General features: G+C 47.2%; 2 protein-coding genes across 2 annotated transcripts in view; one reads left to right on the top strand and one right to left on the bottom strand.

Moving 5' to 3' along the window:
* FAH (fumarylacetoacetate hydrolase) overlaps positions 1-9719 on the top strand; it is a 48794-nt gene extending 39075 nt beyond the window's left edge. The window contains exon 14 of the mRNA XM_064267203.1: positions 9481-9719. Within this exon, the coding sequence (XP_064123273.1) occupies positions 9481-9560 (80 nt within the window). The 3' untranslated portion in view covers positions 9561-9719. The remainder of the gene's footprint in view (positions 1-9480) is intronic.
* A 13884-nt stretch (positions 9720-23603) lies between these two features.
* On the bottom strand, positions 23604-24765 carry CTXND1 (cortexin domain containing 1). The gene has a single exon (XM_023552851.2). It carries the CDS (start codon positions 24745-24747, stop codon positions 24490-24492), a length of 258 nt encoding a protein of 85 aa, XP_023408619.2. The 5' UTR covers positions 24748-24765; the 3' UTR covers positions 23604-24489.
* Between the last annotated feature and the right edge of the window lie 1340 nt (positions 24766-26105).

The raw sequence follows: 26105 nt of genomic DNA, 5'->3' as shown, positions 1-26105 counted from the left end.
TCTCTGGGCCTCAGCCTCCTCATCTAGAAAGTGGGGATAATGTGCTTCTTTTTTGAGAATGGAGTTAAAGAAATTGGCAGCTTTCCTGGCACCCCTGATTTTTCACCTCATCACTATTTAGTGGCTGAAGCCAGGATCCTAGGTGGTATCCTTGCATCTCCCCCTCTCTTTCTAGTCCATCAGTCAGTTCTGATGATTCTCCCTCACACCCGACCCAGAGTTCGCCCACTGCTCTTCCTCTCCAGTGCCCTTGCCTAGTCTTGACCACTGTGCTATCTTCCATGGTCCACTGTGGTGGCCTCTTTGGCTTGCAGTCCACTCTCCACTCAGCAGCCATTCTCACACCAGTCCAGTCACACTGCTCCCTGGGTGACCCCTCCTCATCATGCCCAAATGACCCATCCCCACCACCCCTGGGGTGACCCCTCCCCATCACAGCTGTGGTAACCTATCCCCATGGCACCTGAGGTGACCACTCCCCATCACACCTGGGATGACCCATCCCCAGGCACCTGGGGTGACCCCTCTCCATCACATCTGGGTGACCCATCCCCATGGCACTTGAGGTTACCCCCTCATCACACCTGGGGTGACACCTCACTCTGCACCGCAGCCAGCCTGCCTTGCATCATGCAGACCGTGTCCCCCTTCCACACTCTTTCTCCCCACCTGCCAACTGTGCTCCTGCCAGCCTGTCTCCTTTCAGTCCCTCCAGTGTCCCAGTGTGTCCCCTCTACTACCATGCTCTTCCCTTCACTCTCCCTCAGCTAACTTCTGCTCATCTTCCACATCTTGGTCTATTTCTAAACAAGGCTCTGTGACCTCTCCCTCACCACCCCAGGCTGTCAGGATCTGGCATCCTCTTTCCTTCTAGAACTTTTCACTGTTGGTGATTGTATGTCCCTTGTTGATTGAAAATCTGTCTCCCTGTTAGATTAAAGCTTCGTGAAGGTGGGCCTGTGATCATTTTATTTACCTTTATATCGCTAGAACAGTGGTGAACGGTACAAATGAGGCCTCTGCTCTCATGGGGCTTACATTGCAGTGTCAATAGTGCACCATTTTACAGATGAGAAAATGAAGGCATAGTGGGGTTGTACCACTCGCCCAAGACTTGCAGCCAGGAAATAATGGAACCTGGTTTCTAACTGAGGCAGCTAGTCTTCAGAACTCTGTCTTAGCCACTATACATGAGTAAGTGCATAAAGAACTGAATATTGAACATGGTACATGGTGAGCACTTTAAAATGATGACTTCATCCTTGTCTTCATCGCTGTCATCATGGTTTTTTCAAAACCTATTCATTTAGAAGGCCCGGCATCTTGGCCATTTCTTAATGGGAGTTGTCTTAGGTACCTAGTGTTGCTCTAACAAAAAACAGTGCAGGTGGGAGGCTTTAAAGAACAGAAAGTTATTTTCTCACAGTTCAGGAGTCTGAATTCAGGGTATGGCTCTAGGGGAAGGTCCTTGTCAGTAGCTCTGGGAGTTCCTTGACCTTTTTTGGTGTTTGTCTCCCCCCCACCCGCCCCCCTCCCGCTGTGTGTCTCTGTTTCTATTCTGCTCCTACAATTCAGGAAGGATTAGGTTTAGGACCTGCCTACTCTGGTAGGACCTCGTTAACCTAACAAAAGAAAAACCCTACTTCCAAACAGGACACATCCACTCTGCCCGTTTTGTCTGTCCAATCTCTCTCTGCCTCTCCCTTATAAAGACCCCTGTAATGGCATCTAGGGCCCACCCAGATAATCCAGAATCATTGCATTTATTAGCCCTGTACTGTCATCTCATCTCACGATCCTTAATGTAATTGTTGTTTGTTGTCTTGTGCCATCAAGTCAGTTCCAGAGCAGAATTATTCCATAGGGTTTTCCTGGCTGTGATCCTAACAGAAGCAGATTGCCAGGCCTTTTCTTCTGTGATACGGCTGGTGGGTTCGAACTGCCAACCTTTAGGTTAGCAGTTGAGTGCAAACCGTTTGTACCACCATCAAGTCAACTTTGACTCAAGACGACTCCATGTGTGTCAGAGCAGAACTGTGCTCCATAGGGTTTTCAATGGCCAACTTTTCACAAGTAGATCACCAGGCCTTTCTTCTGAGGTGCCTCTGGGTGGACTCAAACCTCCAACCTTTTAGTTAGCAGCTGAGCACATTAACCATTTGCACCACCAGGGACTCTAACTTTACCACATAAGGTGACATCCCAAGGCCAGCACCTGATATCTCTGGGCAGCCATTCATAGCCTATTACAGAGCTCTTGAAGGACAAGGACCAGGTCTTACTCTTCTCCGCAGTCCGACTGTGTACCAGCCACGTGGTGGGTGTTTGACATGGTTGTTGGCCGGTGGACTAAGTGAAGTGGATGTGGTAGAGAAGGTGCAGGTGGCCCTCAAGACAGCAGCAAGTGGTACTTCCCAGAATCAATCAGTAAATGCCCATTTTGCCCCTACTATTCCTATTTTTTTTTTTATTCCTATAGCTGTGGTGGCCCTGGTGGCGCAGTGGTTAAACTTTTGGCTGCTAACCAAAAGGTCAGCAATTTGCATCTACCAGGCGCTCCTTGGAAACCCTATAGGGCAGTTCTACTCTCTTCTATAGGTCGCTATGAGTTGGAATCGACTTGGTGGCAATGGTTTTTTCTTTTGGTATTCCTACAGCAGAGCCCTGGTGGCTCAGTGGTTAAGTGCTCAGCTGCTAACTGAAAGGTCAGTGATTTGAACCCACCAGGAGCTCCACAGGAGAAAGATGTGGCAGTCTGCTTCTGTAAAGATCACAGACTTGGAAACCCTAAGGGGCAGTTTTACTCTGTCCTATAGGGTCACTATGTGTCGGAATCAGTTCAAAGGCACACAACAACAACAACATTCCTATAGCCCTACCATACCCTTTCTAATTCCAGTGTAACTAGTATTTATTGAACATCTGCCAGGGGCCGACCATGTTGTAGGCATGTCCACTTCGCCATTTTGTTTCATACGCACAGCAGCCTTTGGGTTAGGTGTCATTGGCTTGATTTTACAGAGTAGAAAGCATAGGCTGAGAGGAGGTAGGTTACTTGGTGAAAATCACACAGCTAGTGAGGGCAGGATGCAGTTCAGGTTCTCTGATTCTCTTGCCAGCTTTGTTTCCCAGTTTTGTTCCTGTAGTGCTTGCTAGACCTACCCGCCGGGCCTTTGGTCATGGTTCTATGGATTGAGTGAAGGCCATCTTCTGAAGTTTTGGTTTAGGAAAAGGGAGGAGGGAGATGGGATGGGAGAGGAGAAATGAAGGCTTCTGCCCTCTGTCATCGCCATGATACAGGCCCCCTACTAAGCTGTCGTAGACCAGGCAGCTGTCCAGGGCCTAGAAGGAGGTACATAGGCAGATGGGATTCACAGGTGTTCTCCGCGCTGGAGCCAGAGAAGGTGGGAGAAAGCAGCCAAGAGGCTGCGAGAATCATTTACTTGTTTGTTGATACAGTACCTTGTTCGAGAGAGGATTTATAGAGGCCAGGCATTGATGCTCAGGGAAAGGCAATTTCTTGATCTGAAGCAGCACATGTTGGCAGCAGGGAAATGGCAACAGTTTGGTGGAATCCCCTGGAAACAAGCATGAAGAATTAGGTTTTGATGATAGGAGAGGCATAAATTACATATTAATAAAAAGAAAAAAAGAGAGAGCATTTCATACAGAAGGGAAACTCTAAGGGGCGGATGTAGCTGTGATCTAGGTGCTTGTATTTACCTGTGGAAAAGAGAGGGGTAAATGGAGAAATGAGAAGGTGACATTGGGGTGTCTGCTGATTTTTTAAGGTAACCAGAGTTGGTGGACTGCTCTGCCCCACCTTCCATGACCTCTGTGGCCACCTGGCACTCGTGAGCCACCCTCTTTTATCATTATTTTTTTTAAGTAATAATTTGTTGTGTTTTTGGTGAAGGTTTACATAGCAGTTTAGGTTCCCAATCAACAGTTTGTACACAGGCTGTTCGGTGACATTGGCTGAGTTCTTCACAATGCATGAACATCCTCATTATTTCTGTTCTGTTTGTTCCTTTTCCATTAATTTAGTTTCTCTGCCCTCGTACGTTCCCATCTTTGTTTTAAAGTAATTGTTGACTGTTTGGTCTCGTATAGGTGGTTTTTTAGAGAGCACTGTAATTATGGGTGATAGTCATTATTTTTTGAGCCAATTTGTTATTTAGACACAAGGTGACCTCCGGGGTTAGTTTTGGTGCAAGGTTTGAAGAGTAGCTCAGGGTAGTAGTCTCAGAGAGTCCTCCAGTCTCAACCGGTCGAGTAGGTCTGTTTTTTTTTTTTATTATTATTTTAGGAATTTGAGGTTCTGTTACACATTTTTCTCCCATTTTATCAAGATCCAAGGAGCTCTGGTCACGCAGAGGTTGAGTGCTTGGTTGCTAACCGAAAGGTTGGTGGTTCAAACCTACCAGCCCACTCCACAGGAGAAAGATGTGACAGTCTGCTTCCATAAATATTACAGCCTTGGAAATTCTATGGGGTAGTTCTACTCTGTCCTGTAGGGTTGCTATGAGTCAGAATTGGCTCGACAGCAATGGGTTTGGTTTATCAGGGTCTATCCATTGTGGCCCTGATTAGAACAGTAGTTACTGGTAGCCAGGCACTGTCTAGTTCTTCTGTCTCAGGGTAGAAGAGGCCATGGTTCATGTAGACAGACTATTTGTAAAGTAGACTGGTTTCTTCTTTGAGTTTTTGGTTTCCTTCTTTGTCTTTTGCTCCAGATGAGTAGAGACCAATAGTTGTGTCTCAGATGGCCGCTCACAAGATTTTAAGACCCTAGATACTACACAACAAACTAGGATGTAGCACGTGACTTTATGAACTATATTATCCCAGTTGACTGAGATGTACCACAAGACTATGGTCCTCCTAATCCTTCAAACCGAGAAATCCAGTCCTGCGAGTTGTATGAGCCACCCTCTTGCTTGAAACGCACGCTTGGTTTCTGCGGCTCTTTCCTGGCTCTCCTCCCAACTTCTCTGACTGTACCTGCTCAGATGCCTTTGCTGCCACCTTGTCATCTCTCTGTTCTCTCTTCATGGGTGACTGGTCCCTAAATCAATTTCTAACCACTGGAAATGGGATAGAACATTCAGACTACTGACATCTGTTGACACGTGTTAAATTTTATATTCCCAACAAGGTAGCTACTATTATTATCCCCATTTTTCAGATGGGGAAGCTGAGGCCAAGAAAGATTTATATTTTCCCAGGATTACATAGATGGTGAAAGGTAGAGCCAGGATTTGAATCCAGGTGATTGGGCTGCAGGGTCCATGCTCTTTAGCCATTATGGCATCTTGTCCCTCTGTATGGTGCAATGAGATTCTCATTTCTATGAGAGTATAAACACCATGGGGTGTTCAGCAAGAGTGAAGGTGAAACAAACAACCGCAGAAATCTCTGAGCGCTTTGATGTAACTCTTCTACCCCCAAATCTCACTCTCTCTCTCCACCTCGTGCTCAGCTGGTGACCTGCTGGAACACGTTTATTCTCATAGGCATTTACACTGCTCTGTACTGCTTGAGGAAACCCTGGTGGTATAGTGGTTAAGCACTACAGCTGCTAACCAAGAGGTTGGCAGTTCAAAGCCACCAGGTATGGGGCAGTTCTACTCTGTCCTATAGGGTTGCTACGAGTCGGAATTGACTCGAAGGCAATGGGTTTGGTTTTTTTGGTTTTTGTATGGCTTAAGGAAACCCAGGTGCCATAGTGGTTAAGTGCTATGGCTGCTGACCAAAAGGTTGGCAGTTGAATCCACCAGGCACTCCTTGGAAACTCTATGGGGCAGATCTACTCTGTCCTATAGGGTCACTATGAATCGGATTTGACTCAATGGCAATGAATTTGGTTTTGGTTTTTTGGTACTGCTTGAAAGGACCCCAGTGGTGCAATGGTTAAGTGCTCAGCTACTAACTGAAAGATAGGCAGTTAGAGCCCACCAGCTGCTCCATGGCAGAAAGAGTTGGCAGTCTGTTTCCATTAAAGATTAAAAAAAAAAAAAAACCCAGTGCCATCGAGTTGATTCCGACTCATAGTGACCCTATAGGACAGAGTAGAACTGCCCCATAGAGTTTCCAAGGAGTGCCTGGTGGATTTGAGCTGCCGACCCTTGGGTTAGCAGCCGTAGCTCTTAACCACTGTGCCACCATGAAAGATCACTACCTTGGCACTCTATGGGGGCAGCTCTGCTCTGTCCTACAGGGTTGCCAAGAGTTGGAGTTGACTCGATGGCAACGAGTTTGGGTTGGTTTTTACTTGATACGTACATTTCTTACTGTTCTCAGATTTTTGATGTTGATAGTTGGGGTTAGTTGTGGCTTCTTTCTTGTTCTCCAAAATTACTTGGAAACAATAGCAACATAAAAATCCCCCATTGGTTTCCCTGTAGTCACCCCATGGAGCCATCCTCACCGGGTCTGCCTGTCTGTCTACTTTTTTTTTTCTCTCCCACCATTATTGCTTCCCTTTCCTGGTTCAGAATTTCTGGGCAAGGCCGGTCAGGAGTTAAAGGAGGACAGAAGCAGCAACCCTTCTCTTCCGGGACCATGGATAGTGGCTAGGAGGCTGCAGACTTTCTTGTGTTCTTACCTCTCTGGCGCTCCATGAGTGTGCCTGTCGCCTAGCTTCTCTGCCTTGCCTCCCGTGGGCTGGAGAGTGGGTGCAGAGGAAAACCCCATTCATCCTCCAGGCCAGTAGTTCTCCACCAAGGAGCACTTTTTCCCCTCACCAGACATTTGCCAAAATCTGGAGACAGTTTTGATTGTCACAACTAGGGGGATGTTGTTGGCATCTTGTGGGTGGAGACCGGGGACACTACTGAACATCCTCCAATGCACAGGATGGTCCCACAGTAATTAAATTACCTGGCCCCAAATGTCACTAGCACTGAGGTTGAGTAACCCTGCTCCAGGCCATTTTCCATGCTAACTGTGAAATAGGGAGAACACGGCTAGCTTTGCCCACCACGCTGGCTTGTCAAGAAGTGAAATGATAGAATCGTGTGTCCATATTCTGTTCTTTGTGTGAGTGGCGGTGCTGCTGTAACTCTAGGGCAGGAAGGAGTTAATGCTGACCTTTTGGAGCCCTGGTGGCGTAGTGGTTAAGAGCCCTGCTGCTAACCCAAATTTCAGCAGTTCGAATCCACCAGCTGCTCCTTGGAAACACTATGGGGCAATTCTACTCTGTGCTATAGGGTCACTATAAGCTGGAATCGACTCGACGGCAATGGCTTTATTTTATTTTGTTTTTGGTTTATTGAGAACCTGGCAGTGGGGTGGGGAGCTGAGCGTCTCCCGAGTGTTTGCAGCGTACCAGGAAGAAGGCCCTTTAAAGATGCTGCAGTTCCAAGTTAGTCGCTTTGATAGATGATTAGTGAATTTCTGCCAGGAGTTGGTTTTACTTTAACAGATTTCTTTGTTTTAGATATTTCTGAGCATTGGGATTCCAAAGTGACTGACAGAAAAGTAATGAAACTGAGCAGTAGACTAGGCAAGGATGTTGCCCCTGACAAATGGTGTCTCTGAGTGTTGAAGGTCAGTTCATAGGCCGTAGGGATGAGCCTCAGCCAGGAAGACTGGCATGAGTGCTGATGCCAGGAGGATGGGGTGGTTCAGAACCTGATGGGCACTAGAACTGAAACCTTTGGAGATGTTACTGTGGGGTCTAAGATGTTGCCTTTCTAGAAAAGGCCAGAGGTCAGAGGAGCCCCAAGCAGGGAGGACCATTTAGGTGACTGGGATGGTGGGGGGAAGGGTGGAAAGAGCACAGACTGAGCATATTGCTGCTGGGGGTGGGTGCCAGGAGTGGCCATGAGGCCCATCCCAGTGAATTTCTCCCTTGTGCTGGCTGGGAGGTCTTGTGGAGGACGTTATTTATTGAGGATATCACTTGTTGAGGATGTTACTTGTTGAAGTTGTGGTGGACTCCATCTCAGTCTGCCTTGGGTCTCCATGTCCAGATTGCCTCAAGTCTTCTCAGCAGGGTGGTTTGATTTTTTTCTCTTGGTTGCTGGAGTCAGCATTTTCCTCTTTTCACATTGGGTAGCTGAAGGCACAGCTCTAGATTATGGCTTATCTCTAGCTGGTGAGGTGGTCTCAGTGGTGTTTCCATGTAAGTGAAGATCATGGGCTATCCAGGCAGTGGCTGTCATTTCTGTCGTGGGCCTGGTCACCACATTCTTGGCTCTGCCCTGGCCATTGCCTCATCTGGGCTCAAAAATGCGTGGGTCCCTGGAGAAGTGTTCCAACCTGAGGAGTGTGAAGGCCTCTGTGTTGACATGGCACTGATAAGACCAGTTGTTTTGATCCATCGTTTCACTGGGGCCACTAGAAGGGGATCTCTGAAACGTAGCTGTCACTGTTTTGCTGAAAACCTCTCTGTGCCATCTGATTGTTCTCAGGATGCGGCTCAAACTCCTTAACATGGTTTCACAAAGCCCTTGGTAATCTGGCTCCCAGAGCACCCTCATGACAGTCTCACTGAAGCGCTCCGTATTAAAAAATGCATCCCACACTGGGTGTCCGTGCCTTTGCACATACTGTTCCCTCTGCCTGGAATGCACTTTCCATCATGTACTTTTCTGAGAACTCCTACCCACCCATCAAGGCCCAGCTCAGATGTTTCCTCCTTTCTGCCCTCTGCTTTCCTCCACACTTCTCTCTCAGCACCTGTAGGCATTTCTGCTGTAACGCTCACCTAGACCTGCCCCTCTCACTAAACCGACCCTCCTCAAGGGCAAGGGTAGGCTTTTACTCCTCTCTGCGTTTCTATGACTTTGAGATGGACTTGAAGGAATGAAGCTAGCATTTGTTGAGCATCTACACGTGAGATATCATGCAGGGAGCTTCACCCCCTTATTTTACCTAATCCTCACAGCCCTGAGAAACAAGGATTGTTATTCCCACTTGCAGATGAGGAGGCTGAGCTCAGGGGAAGCAAGTTGCCCGCAGTTACCCAGCTCCGTAATCGACACAGTAGCTGGCATTTGTTGGGCATTTTCCGCGGGTCAGGCACTGTTCCCAGACTTTTCTGGGTATTAACTCATGTCATTCTCACAACAGTTGCTAGGTGGTAGATCCTATTATTAGATCCGTTTTACAGATGAAGAAACTGAGATCCAGAGCGGTCCAATGTTACGGAGTCAGTAGGTGGAGAAGCCAGGCTTTGAACTCAGGAAGACCCAGGATTTGAACCCAAACCCATGTGGGAGAGTTGTCCACTGTTAGGAAAGCTGTCAAGGGCATCCTGGGGTCAGAGTGGGCCCAGGAGCCCATCTTAAGTGTCGCAGCAACTCCGACCAGGTTCTGGGAGGGTTATTCTTCAGTTTAAAATGCATGTTTGTAATTTCGATGGCACCTTCCTGCCTCGGGCCCAGCTATGCACTCAGAGGCCTGCAGCTGGCTGGGCCTTGGTTCTGGTGAGCCTGGCAGCTTTGCGGCTGACCCCTCTCTCCTCTGTTCCAGGGTACTGCCAGGGGAATGGCTACCGCATTGGCTTCGGCCAGTGTGCTGGGAAAGTGCTGCCCCCCTTCATGTCGGCGTGAGTCTTTCTTGCTTGGCTGCCCTGGAAATGAAGATCCCAGCCCTCTGGTAACTGGGGCTCCCTCTGTGGCTGAAGGCCTGGTTCTTTATGCAGTAATAAACAAAGCCATTGTTCTGTGTCAGCACTCTGAGCCCTGTCCTGTTGTAAGTGCACCAGCGGCCTCTCACGTTTTTTTTTTTTTTTCACTTGTGATAAGTATATGTATAAACAAACAAAAAATCGCCATTTCCTCATTTTTTTACATGTATGATTCTGTGACATTAATTACGTTCGTCATGTTGTGCAGCCGTCACCACATTTGTTTCCAGATTTTTCCATCAGCCTTAACAAAAGCTCGGTGCCTGCCCCGAGCAGAGTCTCCCCCTTTCTCCTCCCTCCCACTCCTCTCGTGTTCTCGATTTGACCCAGTGGGCCCAGGTGTGCGCAGCTTCCTTGGCAGACACACTTTAATTTCTTTTCTCATTTTTATTAGTGAGGCTGAGGGCCTGTGTTGGGCTTTCTCATCAGATATCCAAGGCCTCTCAGTATGCCCCCTAGAGTATGGAAGAAGAATGGCACCAACACGTCACATGTTCCCTGGGGTGACTGATGGATGGGCATACCAGGGGCAGACTTGGCTGCCTGGGGTGGGCAGAGCCCCCAGAGTCAGGAGAGTGAGCTCTGCCTGTCACCTCTCCCAGCACCCACTGCAGACAGGTATCTTTGGTCCTAACCTGGTTCCTAAGTGACCACAGGGAGAGAGGGTATTCAGTGACCCTTCCTGGTCCTGATGGTCCTGGCCTGGGAGGATGACTAAGAATGCAGAGCCTGCATCAGCCCTTAGGATTCATTCATTTATTCACCAAATCTTTTTTTGAGTGCCTTCTCTGTGCCAGGCACTGTCTTAGGCACAGGAGGTGCAGCAGTGAACAGAATAACTCAAAGCCTTGCCTTCGTGAGGTTTACCTTCTAGTGGAGGGAGACAGGCAATAAACAAACAAGGAAGAGATGCTAGTATGGTGTTGTCAGTTGCTGTCAAGTCGATTCTGACTCATGGTGACCCCATGTGTGCAGAGTAGAACTGCTCCATAGGGTTTTCAAGGCTGTGACCTCTTGGAACCAGATTGCCAGGCCTGTCTTCCGAGGCGCATCTGGGTGAGTTCGAATCACCAACCTTTCAGCTGGTAGTTCAGTGCTTAAATGTTTGCACCACCCAGGGACTTCTAGTATGGTGGTGGTGGTGGTTGTAGTGTGCCGTCTAGTTGATTCTGACTTATAGCAACCCTATAAGACAGAGTAGAACTACCACATAGGGCTTCCTAGGCTGTAAATCTTTACGGAAGCTGACTGCCGTATCTTTCTCTTGTGGAGCGGATGGTGGGTTTGAACTATTGACCTTTCAGTTAGCAGCAGAGCACTTAAACACTGAGCCACCAGGGCTCCTTTCTAGTATGGTAGATGGTGATAAGTTCTGTGGAACATTGGCGGATATGAGTGTTCTTATACATAGGGTGGTCATAGAAAGCCTTTGTGCCTTAGCTTATTTGTGCTTGTCTGCAGAGAGCCGAAGGAGGTGAGAGAATGTGCCAGATGGATATCTGGGGGCAGAGGGACCAGCCAGTACAATGCTCCAAGGGCGGTACATGCTTATCCTTTATGAGGAATGTCCAGGAGGTTGGCTTTTCTCTCTCACATAAAAGCAGTCTGAGGGCTGGAAGCCGGGAGTTGGTAAGGCAACCCCACAGTGTCATCAAGGATCCTGGCTCCTTCTGCTTTGCCATCCTCAGCACATGGTGTTCATCCTCTCAGTCACCTCATGGTCCAAAATGGCTGCCAGAGCTCCAGCCAGCACATTCAAGTTACAGGCCTGAAGAAAGAGAAAACCAAGAAATGTGGATTGAGGAAATAAAAAAGCAGAAGGGGTTCTCCTTGCAGCTGAGTTAGGTCCCTTCAAGCAGCCTTCCCAGGAGTCCCATACCATGCTTCTCTTAGTTTCATTACATTTCACTGGCAAAAACAAGACCACACCTGATTGTAAGTGAGGCTGGGAATATAGTATTTTAGCTGAACACATTGCTTCTTCAGTTAAAATCAGAATTTGGTTGCTACAGAAGAAGGGGAGATGGATACTGGGGGTGAGGGGTGGGGAGGTATACAACTAGTAGTCTCTGCCACACACAAGGTAGGAAACAGCAGGCTCTGAGGCTGAACTGTGCTTTCCGGAACTGCCTATTACAGAGTTGCACCCTGGGGCCATGTTTTCTAATGCTTCGCTGATTTCATTGTTAATCTTGTGTAGCCCAGGTGTCAGCAGGGTCTCCTGAGCCCCTTGTTGTTGTTAGGTGCTGTCCCGTAGCGATCTCATGTACAACAGAACGAAACACTGCCTACTCCTGCGCCATGCTCACAGTCTTTATGCTTGAGCCCATTGTAGCAGCCACTGTGTCAGTCCAGCTCATTGAGGGTCTTCCTCTTTTTCGCTGATTCTCTACCAAGCATGATGCCCTTCTCCAGCAACTGGCCCCTCCTGATAACATGTGCAAAGTACATGAGACAAATTCTCGCTATGCTTGTTTCTCAGGAGCATTCTGGCTGTACTTCTTCCAAGACGGACTTGTTGGCTCTTCTGGCAGCCCATGGTATAGTCAGTATTCTTCACCAACACCGTAATTCAAAGATGTCAGTTCTTCTTTGGTCTTCCTTATTCATTGTCCAGCTTTCGCATGCATATGAGGCGATTGAAAATACCGTGTATTGGGTCAGGCGCACCTTAGCCCTCAAAGTGACATCTTCGCTTTTTGACACTTTAAAGAGGTCTTTTGCAGCAGAGTTGCCCAGTGTAATCCTGGACCCCTACTCTCTAGATAAGATTGATTCACTTATTCTCTGAATTTGGAAAAACAAAACCTTCACCAGGGGGCTTGTGTTACCAGGGCGACCTGTGCTCCCCTTGACTCAGCTGAAATCCTGCTTCTCCATCTTATGTTTTAAGATTGTTCCTTTATCTCTGGCCTGGCTTCAACCTACATGATCACCCCAACTTCTTTTCCCTGAAGCCCTCAAATAAATCTGGCTAAAAGGCTGCTGCGTGTTTGAAATATACTGGGCCCTCTAAAGCATGGGTCCCAGGGCAGACTGCTCCCCTTCCCTAGGCCTGAGGACATTATTGCGTTTTACCTCCATCTCCAGACCCCATACTGACCCTGGTATTTTTTGTATAAATCAAGAGACTTGCTCATTTCACACAGCTAGTGAATGGCCAAGCTGGGATTGGATTCTAGAACTTTCAACCCCTGGGAGAACATTTTTCTCGGGTTGGTAAATTATGGTGTAGTTGTTTGGCTACGGCATGTGTGTCAGTATAGAGCTGTGCTCCACAGGGTTTCCAGTGACTGCTTTTTCAGAAGTAAATTGCCAGGCCTTTCTTCTGTGGTGCCTCTGGGTAGACTGAAACCTCCAGTCTTTCAGTTAACAGCCAAGTGTGTTAACTGTTTGCACCACCCAGAGATTCTTGTCTGAGAAGTGAGCTTCTCAAGGGCAGGCCACGTCATACTCATCTGTTTGTCCAAAGCGCCTGTTACACAGTAATTGCACAATTCAATAATTCCCTGTTTTGCAGCTGTAAGCTCAACACCAAACTGTTTTTTTCAAATGGTATTACAGCTGTATTTGGTAAACTAAGAAGAAAACAGCCATGTGCATAAGGATGTTCACTGCAACACTGTTTATTTTTTTAATTGTAGTTTAGATGAAGGTTTACAGAACAAATTAGCTTCTCATTAAACAATACACATATCGTTTTGTGACATTGGTTGCCACCCCCACGACTTGTCAACACTCTCCCCTTCTCGACCTTGGGTTCCATGTTACCCTCTTTCCTGTCCCTTCCTGCCTTCTCATCCTTGCTCCTGGGCTGCTGTGCCCTTTTAGTCTCATTCTGTTTTATGGGCCTGTCTAATCTGTGGCTGACGGGGGAACCTCAGGAGCAGCACTGTTTATGTCGCCCAAGTTTCTGCCTCCTGGGTGTCACCAAGTCCTTTAGCCTTCTGGGGTTTTCTTTCCTTAATATATATTCACAGAAAGCCTTGAGCTTCTATCCTGCCTACAGAATGAGACCCAACATCTCCCCAGTTGATGGGATGACTAGTGTGAAATGGAGTCACCTTAGAAGGGACGGGGGCGAGGATATTGACTAGTTGCTCTTCTATGTACTCGACCTAAAGGACGTCTCCTCCATTCTGGGTCCCTCATAGTTATGTGTGTTAGGCAAGTAGACATTTTTTTTTTTTTTCTTGGAAAAAGGATGTCATAGAACTTAGCAAGATCACCTACCTCTCTTCTTGGTGTGAGGTAGGGAGAGAGTGAACTAAGCTGCCCAAGAAGCCCAGGAGATGTCAGGGGCTGATACTCCAGGGCCCTTTCCCAAATATTCTAAGTTAGAAAATTGGTTTTGGTTCACTATTGGGGCCACAAAAGCACTGTTGGTGCAACAATTAAGCACTCGGCTACCAACCAAAAGATTGGCAGTTTGAACCCACCTAGCAGCTCTGCAGGAGAAAGACCTGCTGATCTGCTCCTGTAAAGATTACAGCCTAGAAACCCTGTGGGGCAGTTCTACTCTGTCACATGGGGCCGCTATGAGTCAGGATTCTCCCTTTGTCCCTCCGGATGTCTTCTCCATCCCCCTCTGCCCTGCTCTGTGCCCTGGGTGGCTGACTGCTATGGACAACAGCACCTCGTTCCCTGCCCTCTGGCTTCTGGTTGGGATTGGGCAACGGAGGCATAGGCAGAGAGCTGAATGCAGAAAGGGAAAGAAGCTGGGGTATTTCTTCTCCTCCCTCCTTCCCTGCAGGCCCATGGTTTTGGCAATGGCTGTGTCCTCCTGTGTCCCTCTACCTGTGGCCCACAGCTCTTGCTGGGTCCTGGTACCACCGTTCCCTTCCTGAGCAAGGGGTGGTAATCTCATTGTTCTTACTCCTGGGTTACTCACTATTCCTTGTCTTAATCCTGCCTACAACTCTGAAAATAGACCCTAAGTTAAACCTTCCTCAATTAGTCCTTTGAGTGTGCCATCTGCTTCCTGCCTAATAAAAGGAATTGGTACCAGGAGTGGCATCAGGAAACAGATGCTGAAATAAGATTCTGGAATTGGGTTACTTGCATGTTTAATAAGCACAGTTGCAACCTCCTTTCTGGGGAAAGTGGGACACTAAAAATCTGTGGCAGCAGTAATATCACAATTACTCAATATAGCGCCAATGGTGACAAAGAATGGAGTGCAGGTTGAGAGCCATGCATTAGGAGGATAAGCGTCATTGGCATTGTTGCCTAGGGAACATTGGTGATTACAAAATTGTAGGGTTGGCTGACTGCTCATAATTGCCCTGGAGAGTTTACACAATGAGAAAGATAAACTCAAAACCTTGAATTCATAACCCAAGCCACAGGTGGAAAATCAGAAAGTACTTACACAGCACTAAAGGGATCCTTTCCTTCATTTAGCTGTAGGACACACATGGCTAAGGATCTGGCAGAAATGTCTGAAGGTAAGGGTTGCAGGGCTGCAGTGCCAGTTAAATGTGTAATCCTTCACGTCTCTCATGCCATGGTAAGGACAGTAGTTAAGAAGGACCCTGAGGATTGGGGTAGGGATATCTGGGCAGACACAGATGAAGCTGAAAACTTTGATCCCTGAACCTTCCTTGCCAGTGGAAACAGCCCCTCCATCCCTACCTGAGGGGAAACCAAAACCAAGCCAGCTGCTGTCAAGTCAGTTCCTACTTATGGTGACCCCATGAATGTCAGGATAGAACTGTGCTCCACAGAGTTTCCAATGACTGATTTTTCAGAAGTAGATTGCCAGATCTTTCTTCTGCAGTGCCTCTGGGTGGACTTGAACTTCCAGCCTTTTGGTTAATAGCTGAGTATGTTAACTGCACTACCCAGGGATTCTTGTCTGAGAGAACCAGCCTCCTTTTTCATAAAACCTTTTTTAATGACTGCACCCAGGGTGGTTGTAGGACCCACCCTCCTCACACACACCTTTATTGCCTCTAGTACCATAACTAGAGTTAGATCCCAGCACTGGTCAGAAGAAGTGCAAGGTCATCAGCATAAACATGGAGGAAGTTGAAGAATCCTGTCAATTCATATCCCTAGGATTCTGGTGAGCATGTATGGAACTCGATTCCAAGAAATTTTGACCAAGGAAGACAAAATATCTGATAGAATCAGGCTGAATTTATTGATGTGGGTATACTCACACAAGTTTCTGGATTTAATGTGTTACTTGAACACCTGGGAGTGGCATTCACAGTTTTCTAAGTTGATCGGTGTCTGAACTCAATAAGAGGGCTACAGTCAATGTGGTTGAGATGCTGGAATTTCCCTGGAACAGTGGAGAGGAAGGAGTCTGAAGGCTAAGGGAGATGGGAGTATCAGAGAGGGTCTGTTAGGTGCAACTTGATTGGGAACCTCAAACCATACATCCATGCAGGGCCCAGAGGACCACCCTCTCACCAAGATATTAAGAAATGCACTGGGGAGTCCCAGCATTCTTGAAAAACAGTCCTTTTATAGGATAGAGATAATGGTGGAGATGCTGCCATGGTATTTGTTTCCAAGTTTAGCAGCCATAGTGGAAGAGATGACAGCTGTACCTGGGCTCAGTAACATAGGCTTCCCCTCATTAAGGCTAATCTGGTTTCCATCACTTTTGGGTATGTAACCTGCCAATGGATGAGGCCAATACTAAATTCCTGATGTGCACCATTTTCCAGGAGTGGGTAGTGGGAGACAAGCTGACCACTTGGCGGCGGGTTGATTACATTGGACCCCTTCCATCATGGAGGAGGGAGGGAATAGACATTTATCCGGGTTATGGATTTGCCTTCTTTGCCTTCACCACCATTTGTGGTGCTTCATTTATCTCAGCACATATCACAAACATGACCTTCAACCATGCAGCAGTTGGTTCATGCCCATGGAATTCACTGGTTTACCACACGCCTCATAAGCCAGAAGCAGTTGGCATGGCCAAAATTTAGGCATGTAGAAGGCTCAGGTATGTATCTCAAACCAGAGGCCAGTTTATGTTGCCACGTTCCCCAGAGCCAGAAGAAACTAGTCTGGGAAACAAGGAATGGAGGTGAGAGTGATTCACTTCACTCTTACACCTAAAAACTCACTTATGGAATTTTTGTTTTCCATTCTTGTAATATTGGACTTGGTAGGTCTCTAGTGACCAAGAAGAAATGCTTCTGAAATTCTGCCAGAAATTCAAGCCAGATTCAGAAGAGGACGTAGAACCCGGGATATCACTGTCAGATGGATCCCGGCAGAAAGCAGAGAATACCAGAAAGATGTTTACCGGTGTTTTATTGACTATGCTAAAGCATTCGACTGTGTGGATCATAACAAATTATGGATAACATTCTATCGGCTCGACGGCACTGGGTATTGTGAAGAATGAGAATTTCAGAACACTTAATTGTGCTCATGAACCTGTACATAGATCAAGAGAGAATCATCCAAACAGAACAAGGGGATATTGCCTGGTTTAAAGTCAGGAAAGCTGTGTGTCAGGGTTGTATCCTTTCATTATACTTATTCAATTTGTGTGCTGAACAAATAATCTGAGAGGTTGGACTATATGAAGAAGAATGGGGCATCAGGATTGGAGGAAGACTCATTAACAACCTGCGATATGCGGATGACACAACATTGCCTGCTGAAAGTGAAGAGGACTTGAAGCACTTACTGATGAAGATCAAAGACCACAGCCTTCAATATGGATTACGCCTCAATATAAAGCAAAAATCCTCACAGCTGGAACAATAAGCAACGTCATGATTAATGGAGAAAAGACTGAATTTGTCAAGGATTTCATTTTACTTGGATTCACAATCAACACCCATGGAAGCAAGAGTCAAGAAATCAAAAGATGCAGTGCACTGGGCAAATCTGCAAAAGACCTCTTTAAAGTGTTGAAAAGCAAAGATACCACTGTGAAGACTAAGGTGCGCCTGACCCAAGCCATGGTGTTTTCAATCACTTCATATGCATGCAAAGGCTGGACAATGAATAAGAAAGACCGAAGAAGAATTGATGCCTTTGAATTGTGGTGTTGACGAAGAATATTGAATATACCACGGACTGCCAAAAGAATGAACAAATCTGTTTTGGAAGAAGTACAACCAGAATGCTCCTTAGAAGCAAGGATGGCAAGACTACGTCTCACGTACTTTGGACATGTTATCAGGAGGGATCAGTTCCTGGGGAAGGGCATCATGCTTGGTAAAGTAGAGGGCCAGGGAAAAAGAGGAAGACCCTCAAAAAGATAGACACAGTGGTGGCAACCATGGGCTCAAGCATAACAAGGATTGTGAGGATGGTGCAGGACCGGGCAGTATTTCTTTCTGTTGTACATAGGGTGGCTATGAGTCAGAACCGACTTGACAGCACCTAACAAGAACAACATCTTTGTAACCTTGGGCTTGGTGGTTCCCTAGTGACCAAGAAGAAATGCTTCCACCAGGGAACATAGTTATGGGTCTGTTAAACTGGAACCTGAGATGGTCCTTGGCCATTTCGGATTCCTCGTGTTGAACAAGTAGCTAGAGAAGGGTATTACTCTATAGTCAGGGTGATTTATCCCAATTACCAAAGGGAAATAGGTTTGCTGCTACACAATGGGTACAATAAGGACTGTCTCTGGAACCCAGAGATTTACTGGGGCACCTCTTGGCACTCTCTATATCCCACATTCTCATTATGTATGCCTGGGCGTGGGGGACATGGATTTAGATTTCTAACAATCTCCCCAGTGATGCTGATGCTGTCCATGGGACCATAGTTTGAGTAGCACTGCCCTAGGGCACCTGTTCTTCTCTTCTGAGAGTTCTAAAGTGCTTCCAGGTGAGGCCTTCAAGGTCCCTTCATGTTCTTGGGGATCTGTGGCAACTGTGGGAACCAAGAACTTGGATCTGCTGTGAATGAATATTTGGGTCATTCTACCAGATAAAATACTCAGAAAGCCGAGGGACTGCCAGAAGGTGGAGGGGATGTGGAATGGGTGATGGAAGAATGAGGCTATGGTTATCTACCTAGCCTCATGACCAGTTACAGAAGGGGGACTCTAGCAGATGTTTTTTATGTTAATTGTTTCATTTACTCACCCTTCCCTTTGCTATCATATATTCAATGCACTGGTAGAGGCTACATTACAAGTTACATTGTAGGTGGGAGTGGCACTAAATTGATATCACCCCCAGACAGTATGGTGGTTGATAGGACTTTGTGCTTTCTCTGTGTTGGAGATGTGATTTTTTCCCCCATCTAAGCAAATTCATGGATGGATGCTGAGTGGCAAAAGGGGTGTATTATGCAGGTTATTTTTCATCTGCCCTGGGTCACCCAGGTTCCCTTGTCCTTTAGCTTTTGTTGTATTTGGTCAAGGGGAGACTCAGACAGGAGACTGGAGGACAGGAAGTGAGAGGTCAAGGTATTTATTCCAACTCCTTTTCTACTGGACTGTAGTTTTGGCAGGAGTTTTGATTCTCTACCTATGGCCACAGCTCCTGTTGGGTGACTCCTCTCCCATTGTTACAGCTCTCCCTGGATTCTGATAACATACTTCTCCTCCTTGTCCCTTTAGGACTAGATGGTAGTGGCTTCACATTGTGGCTTGCCTCTGGGTGTTTTACGCTTAACCCTGCCCAACCTCTGTAAATGTCCTTTCATTAAACGTCCTTCAATTAACACTTTGGGTGAGCCATCTCTTTCCTGTTAGGACCTTGACTGACACAGGTCCTAAGAAGAAAATCTTAGAGGGAAGGGAAGTCTTAGCTGATGACCATCAAGGCCATAAAGGTTCATAGGGGCTGGTGTGACTGAGGCTGTCTGCCCCTCCAGACACAGCCAACTATCTTTGTTCTGTTTAGACAGAATGGCTAGGCCTGTAGAATGTGGACCCAGGGAGCTCTGCTTGAAGACGGCTCAGCAGACTGGGCCAGAAAGGGCATTAAGGATTGTCACCCAACATACAAGGAAGGATCAGTCTTCACCAGTGGGACCATGTGGCAGGAAATTACACGAGAGGATTAACCGGGCTTTGCAATTCTTTCCAACTGGTGTTTGGAAGCAGGACCAGCCCTCTTTGGATTGATTAAGCCTCTAGGATTCTGACACAATTTTACAGAATGGGCATGTGACCCTAATACTCCCCAGCGTGTTTTCTCCTTTTCAAAGTGGGCGACTTGGAGCTTGACATAACTAATGCCATGACGAACATGTAAGTTTTTATCATTCCTCCGCCTGCCTTCTCCTTTCTACATACCTTTGTTAATGACTTTGTTTTGATCTGATGTAAATAACTTTGCTCTTCGTTTTGATCTGATGCTAATAACTTTGTTTTGTTCTGTCTGTTCACCTGTGACTTACAACCCCCCACAGGGAAATTAGAGCCCAGATGTCTGGCTTGTATCTCTTTAGCGTGATAAAGAGTCTCTTGTCACTATCTTGTAATGAATAACCTCCGGCCATGCCACCTGCGGGCTACGAAGACACTTCTAACCTTTGTAAAATTCTGTATAAGCTCTAATATAAAATTGCTTTTGGGGACTCTATAGAGACAATCTGCATTACTGTCAGATCCCCATCACTTCCTAAGTAAACTTTCTCACTCTTTCTGACTTGGAGTACATTTCATTGGCTCGACTGCTCCAGGGCACGAACCCTAATCGGGCAGCAGGCAGATACTGGTCTTTCAGTTTAATGAGAACCTGTGGACATCTGAGCAACTAATTGGTTAAAATGAAATAGATGTGATAGGAATTGATGCTCCAGGTTAGCAAAGCTAGTCTTATCATCAGCCTTTCTGAGCATTCTTGGGGTCACATTTTTTCCCTGTCACTGTCACTTTGATTTCCTGCTTCTGCATATTTCTGCCATCTCACTTATACTGTCCCTTTCTAGATTGCATTCCCTCACACTGCCCACCACCAGATGTTTGCATTGCCCCAAGTAACAGACACAAAGTGGATTGTGTATCAGGCTTTACTGAGGGCTTGGGGTGCCATGAAGGGATTGTAGCAGAGCACATTACAGGCCATGACTTAAAAGCCGCCACCAGGCACCACTGTCTGAGGAGTTTCTCTCTGGCTGTATTTTCCTTTAAATCCTGGCCTGTGGTCAGATTCACAGGCTCTCTTTCGGAACGCTTTTTCTTTCCCTTCTGACAACTTCCAGTCCTAGAAAACTTCTGTTCACTTCTTTTGCCAGACAATTTAGCTCTCTCTCCACAACCCCAAATTTTGTCTTTGCTAGCCACAAAGGACTACCTACTCCATGCTTTAGCATTATAAAGCAAAGAGAAGCTTTGAAATTCATTTTTTTCCTTAATATCATCAAATTCTTAGTCAGGTCTCCCTCCCCGCTGTGTCTCCTGCAGGGGGCGGGTGCAGTTTAAATATTCATTCTTCCCCTGTCCTGAGCAAGCCCCCGAGATTCATCACATCTGTCTTTATCTTTCTTTTTTTCTCTTGGTACACGTTATTGTTCGGTGCCCTAGAGCTGATATCCATTTGTAGTAGCCCCATGTGACAGAGTAGAACTGCTCCATAGGGTTTCCTAGGCTGTAATCTTTACTAGAGCAGATCACCAGGTCTTTCTCCCACGGAGCTGCTGGGTGAGTTTGAGCTGCCAGCATTTCGGTTAGCAGCCAAACACTTAATCTTTGCACTGCCAGGGTCCCTTTTGGTACATGTACAATAGGGGAAAATGAAAGCAATCCAAGTATTTAACTATTAGGAGTCTGGATACCTATGTACATGTACTTTTATAGACATCAAAATGATAAGTATGAAGACAGTAGCAGCAACGTGGAAACATGCTTATGATGCAGTGTTAGAAGACAGAATATGATAGAAAATTATTTAACTGATGACATCAATAAAAAAGTATACCTTATATGTGGACAAGGATTAAACCAAAAAAAACCAAACCCATTGCCGTTGAGTTGATTCCAGCTCAGTGACCCTGTAGGACAGAGTAGAACTGCTCCGTAGGATTTCTAAGGCTGTAATCTTCACAGAAGCAGACTGCCACTTCTTTCTCCCACGGAGCAGCTGGGTGGGTTTGAACAGCTGACCTTTTGGTTAGCAGCCGAGTGTTTAACCACTGCGCCACCAGGGCTCGTGGACAAGGGTTACAGGGAACATATGTACGCACAATGAAAATCACGGTTTTGTTGGAGAATTGGGTTGAAAGTGGTTTTTTTTTTTTTAATTTTCCATCCTTCCTGAAATGTTACTACTCTTACCATCAAAAAGTCAAGAAATAGGGAAACATTAGCAAATCTAGGTGTGAAAAATAATTAATTGGAAATGAAAAAGATCTAAGAGCTAAAAAATAATAATAACTAGGCTCCCTGGGGCAGTGCTTCTCAAACTTTAATGCGCATACAAGTCACTTGGGGGTCTTGCTAATCTAGATTCCTGGGTCCAACCTCCAGAAATTCTGATTCTGTAGGTCTGCAACAGGGCCCATGATCCTGGCTTTCTGGCAAGCCCCCAGGGCTGCAGATGCTGTCCACGGTTTGAGTAGCATTGGCCTAGGACTCCTGTTCTTCTCTCCCGAGCATTCAAAGTGCTTCCCCTGAGACCTTCAAGACCTGTTCATGTCCTTGGGGGTCCGCTATGAGCTGATTGGGGGTTGGTTTGATTTACAAGCCTATGCTGATGGGCTTTTCACAGAAGTCCTTGGTATCTCTGAGGTAGGCTGCAGAGTGGAGGCTGCTGCCGGGCCTGAGGCAACACAGGTTTTTGTTCCAGATCCTTCCCTTACATGGAGGCTTGAATGTATCTTGGTCCACTGCCTCTGCCAGCTGTCCCTTTGTGCATCCTACATAGTGAGGGAACAGCTGGGTGTGTTCTGGAATGCTGCCTGAATAGCTGCGCCCTTGTCCACTTTCAGGGGTCACCTAATGGTGACAGTGCTTTGGCAACCCATTTCCCAGGTGGTGTGGTGGTGATGGGGAACCCATGGCTGGGGTGCAGGTGATGGGAAGGGAGCCCTAAACTTCTTCACAGCTGTGGGTCTCCTCTAATAAGAATGGCAGGCCACACTTTGGAGGGATGGAATAAATGCACTCAGAGAAAGAGGAGCTCAGGTGGTCTAGTTTGACTTTGGATTTTGTTTGTGGGAAATCTAATGACAATAACAACTACATAAATTAATAGACACATATTCCTTGAGGTCAGGTGCTGGGGGAGGTTGCTGTGAGTATTCTTCTGACCAGTGGTCCTGGCTGGGAGATTTAGCCTGTAGGAAGCTGCCCTGGGAATTTGAGGAGAGCCCAGGCTTTTGCGCCCTGCAGAGAAGGGGAACCCAGAACTTCTGCTCTTCCCAGCTCAGACCCCTAGCTTCTCCTGGGGTGGTGGGTGTGAGAAAGAACACTAATGTTTGCTCATGTTAACGTCTTTCATATCATCCTCACAACAACCTTGTGAGGTAGATATTCTTCCTCCCATTTTACAGATGAGGAAACTGGGGCTCAGTGAGGTGCTATGAGTTATTTGGGGTTATATAGCAAGGAAGTGGGAGTTGGAACTTGGTTGGGTTTGTGGGCTGTGGCCCAATATTCTAGCTGAGAGGCCATAGATGTAGGTGATGGGGGTAGAAGGTGGGTGGAAGGGTGGAGAGAGGAGGGAGGAGGGAGACCCTGAGAAGAGTCATCAACACTTATTCCTGGCCACCTACAGGGCATTTACTTTGAGAGCATTCTCCCCTCCTGTCCTTTGATTCACATGAGGTTTACACAAAACAAAAAGGGCAAGGCTTTTCCTCCCCATTTTACAATGAGGCACTGAGGCACCAAGAGGTGAAGTGACTTGCCCAAAATCACACAGTCTTTGAGTGGCCAGAGCAGGACTAGAACCCCTGTCTCTGTGCCCAATAGTCATCTCGTGGACTGTGCACCCTCAAAAGGTTACTGGGTGAAATAATTTTGTGTGAGGATAAGTTAGTGAAAAAAAATCCAATGTACAACCAATGGATCTACGTGATTACTAAATTCTGACCCGTCCACTGATGGAACGCTCTGCAGCCACTAAAGGCAACGGCCAGGAAGAGGGTTTGATGGAGCGGGATATAGCCGTGCTGTGATGTGAAGGGACATGACGTCATGCCTACAGTATGAACTTGACTATTTAAAAAATACATATAAAAAAGACTGGAAGAAAGTATATCAAAATGGCGGCTTTGGGGAGATGTGATTATGTGTTCCTCCCCCTTCTATTCTTCTGTATTTTCCCAAATTCCTAAAATGCATATTTCAGTGATAACAGAAAAAATACATCCCTCTGTATTTTAGTTAAAACAAAATGAAACAACAAACAAAAAACCTGCTTGGGAACAGCTCCTGTGCTTTTTGTGAATTTTCAGGTGAGGTGTCTTCCACTTCCTTTCTCCTGTCACTGCCACCTCCACTGGGAAGGGACTTAGGTTCAGGTGGGGCGTCTATGCTGGGAGCCTGAGGGCTAATGCCTGTGCTACTTCACTTAAGGGCAGAGACTCTCCAAACAAGACAGCTATTATGTGATGGTGGGTTTCTGTCCTGGTTCCAAATCCAAAAGGTGCAGGGGCACCAGGGAAGGTGACTGCCCCACAGTCACACAGCTATTCCCCCAGACTGGAGCCCGGGCCTCCTGACCCTGGTCCAGGGCTCTTATCCCCAGACTGCCCCATGGTTGCAACACCCACAGCATCGTGACCACTGCACTCTTGTGATCCTGTGCGAGCAGACAAGGCTAAGGCAGACCTCCTCCACCCCCATGTGACCAATTCCATTCCTCCCCTCTATGGGCTGGCAGGCCCGTGGCCAGGGGCATATCCTGGGAACCCTTGTCCAGAGAAAGCCAAGAGTCTCGGTCCCCACCCGTTGCCCCCTCGCCTCAGTCGTCCAGGTGCTGCTCCTCCCAGGTGGAGGTGGGGATGGCGCTGTAAGGGTCCATGATGACCTTGGCACAGCGAATGATCATCACAATGAGGAAGAGGCAGAGGAAGACGAAGCAGGCCAGGGCCAGTCCTTTGTCCACATCGACGGAGACAGGCTCGGGGGCGGGCTGCTCCATCTCGCGGCAGCAACTGCAAGCTCCTCCTCTGGTGTGGGGTTGGCCGGAACCATTTTCCGCCCCTGCAGAAAGAGCCATCGTAGTGGGGACAGGAGGGTCGTGCCCACTTGCCTGTGTCCTTTAACCCTGCCCAACCTCTGTAAATATCCTTTCATTAAACTCCCTTCAATTAACCCTTTGGGTGTGCCATCTCTTTCATGCCGGGAACTTGCTGATACAGGTCCCAAGGAGAAACACCGTGGGATGGAGGGAGAGTCTTAGCTGATGACCATCAAGGCCATAAAGGTTCATAGGGGCTGGTGTGACTGAGGCTGTCTGCCCCTCTCGACGCAGCCAACTATCTTTGTGCTGTGTTTGGACACAGTGGCTAGGGCCTGTAGAATGTGGACCCAGAGAGCTTGGAGGCCGCTCAGCAGACTGGGAACATTGGTCAGAGAAAGCCCTATTATTTGTACCCCCTCCCCTATTCCTCCCAGGGAGAGCTTGCTGTTCTGGTCACCCCCCATGAGGGTAAAGAGGGGACAGGAAGACGTGTATCCCTTTCAGAGCCCCAGTTGGTCACAGCCCTAAGCCAGTGCCTCCCTAGGTATGGCAAGGAAGGTGACAGATGAGCTGTGTGGGCCGGGGGGAGGGGGCCTGGGTGGGGCTGAGGGCTTAGGGATAGAGGCCCTGCAGTTACCTCCACTCCCTGCAACGCTTTAGGAAGAAAGTTGTGATGATGCTTTTCAGCCAAGCCATTAACTCAAGGTGATAGGAAAACATTAGAAATATATTAGTTCATTAGTACATATTTTTAAAGTAGTGAGACCTGGATTTCAACGAAACCAAATGTTGAATACCAATCTGTCAGTGGATTAAAGAGGGGCTGCTCTCATGGAAGGGGTGGGAGACAGGAGGGGTCTACCAGCCTCGTGGGGACTTCTGAGGGACTTCTGTTGTGCCCCAGTGACATGCTTTGAAAGCTGCAGGTGTTGTGGCAGCCAGACAGACCTCCTGAATCCCAGCTCTGCCACCACCAGGCAGTGGCAAAAACACTCCAAAACCAAACCCACTGCCACAGAGTAGATTCTGACTCATGGTGACCTTGTATGTTATAGAGTAGAACTGCTCCATAGGGTTTTCTTGGCTGTAATCTTTACAGAAGCAGATTGCCAGGCCTTTCTTCCTCATTCCTGTTAGTTGAGAAGCACAAAGCTTCAGCCACCCAGATACCTTGTCTGGCGTTGCAGCCCTGGGAAACTCATGATTATTGTTATGACTCCATCAGTCATATGTGTGCCAACATACCACTCACTCATCTTGGGGTGATTTACTGAATTCTCTGAGTCCTGAGTTCCTCACCTGCTGAGGGCGGTAACAATATCCGCTTACAGGATGGGGGGATTCAGTGTGCATGCGAATTCTACCACAGTCCCGATACCAGTGGGTGGTTGGTG

Source organism: Loxodonta africana, chromosome 13 (assembly GCF_030014295.1).
Source record: "Loxodonta africana isolate mLoxAfr1 chromosome 13, mLoxAfr1.hap2, whole genome shotgun sequence".
Lineage (NCBI taxonomy): Eukaryota > Metazoa > Chordata > Mammalia > Proboscidea > Elephantidae > Loxodonta > Loxodonta africana.
This window is presented reverse-complemented; position numbering and strand designations above follow the sequence as displayed.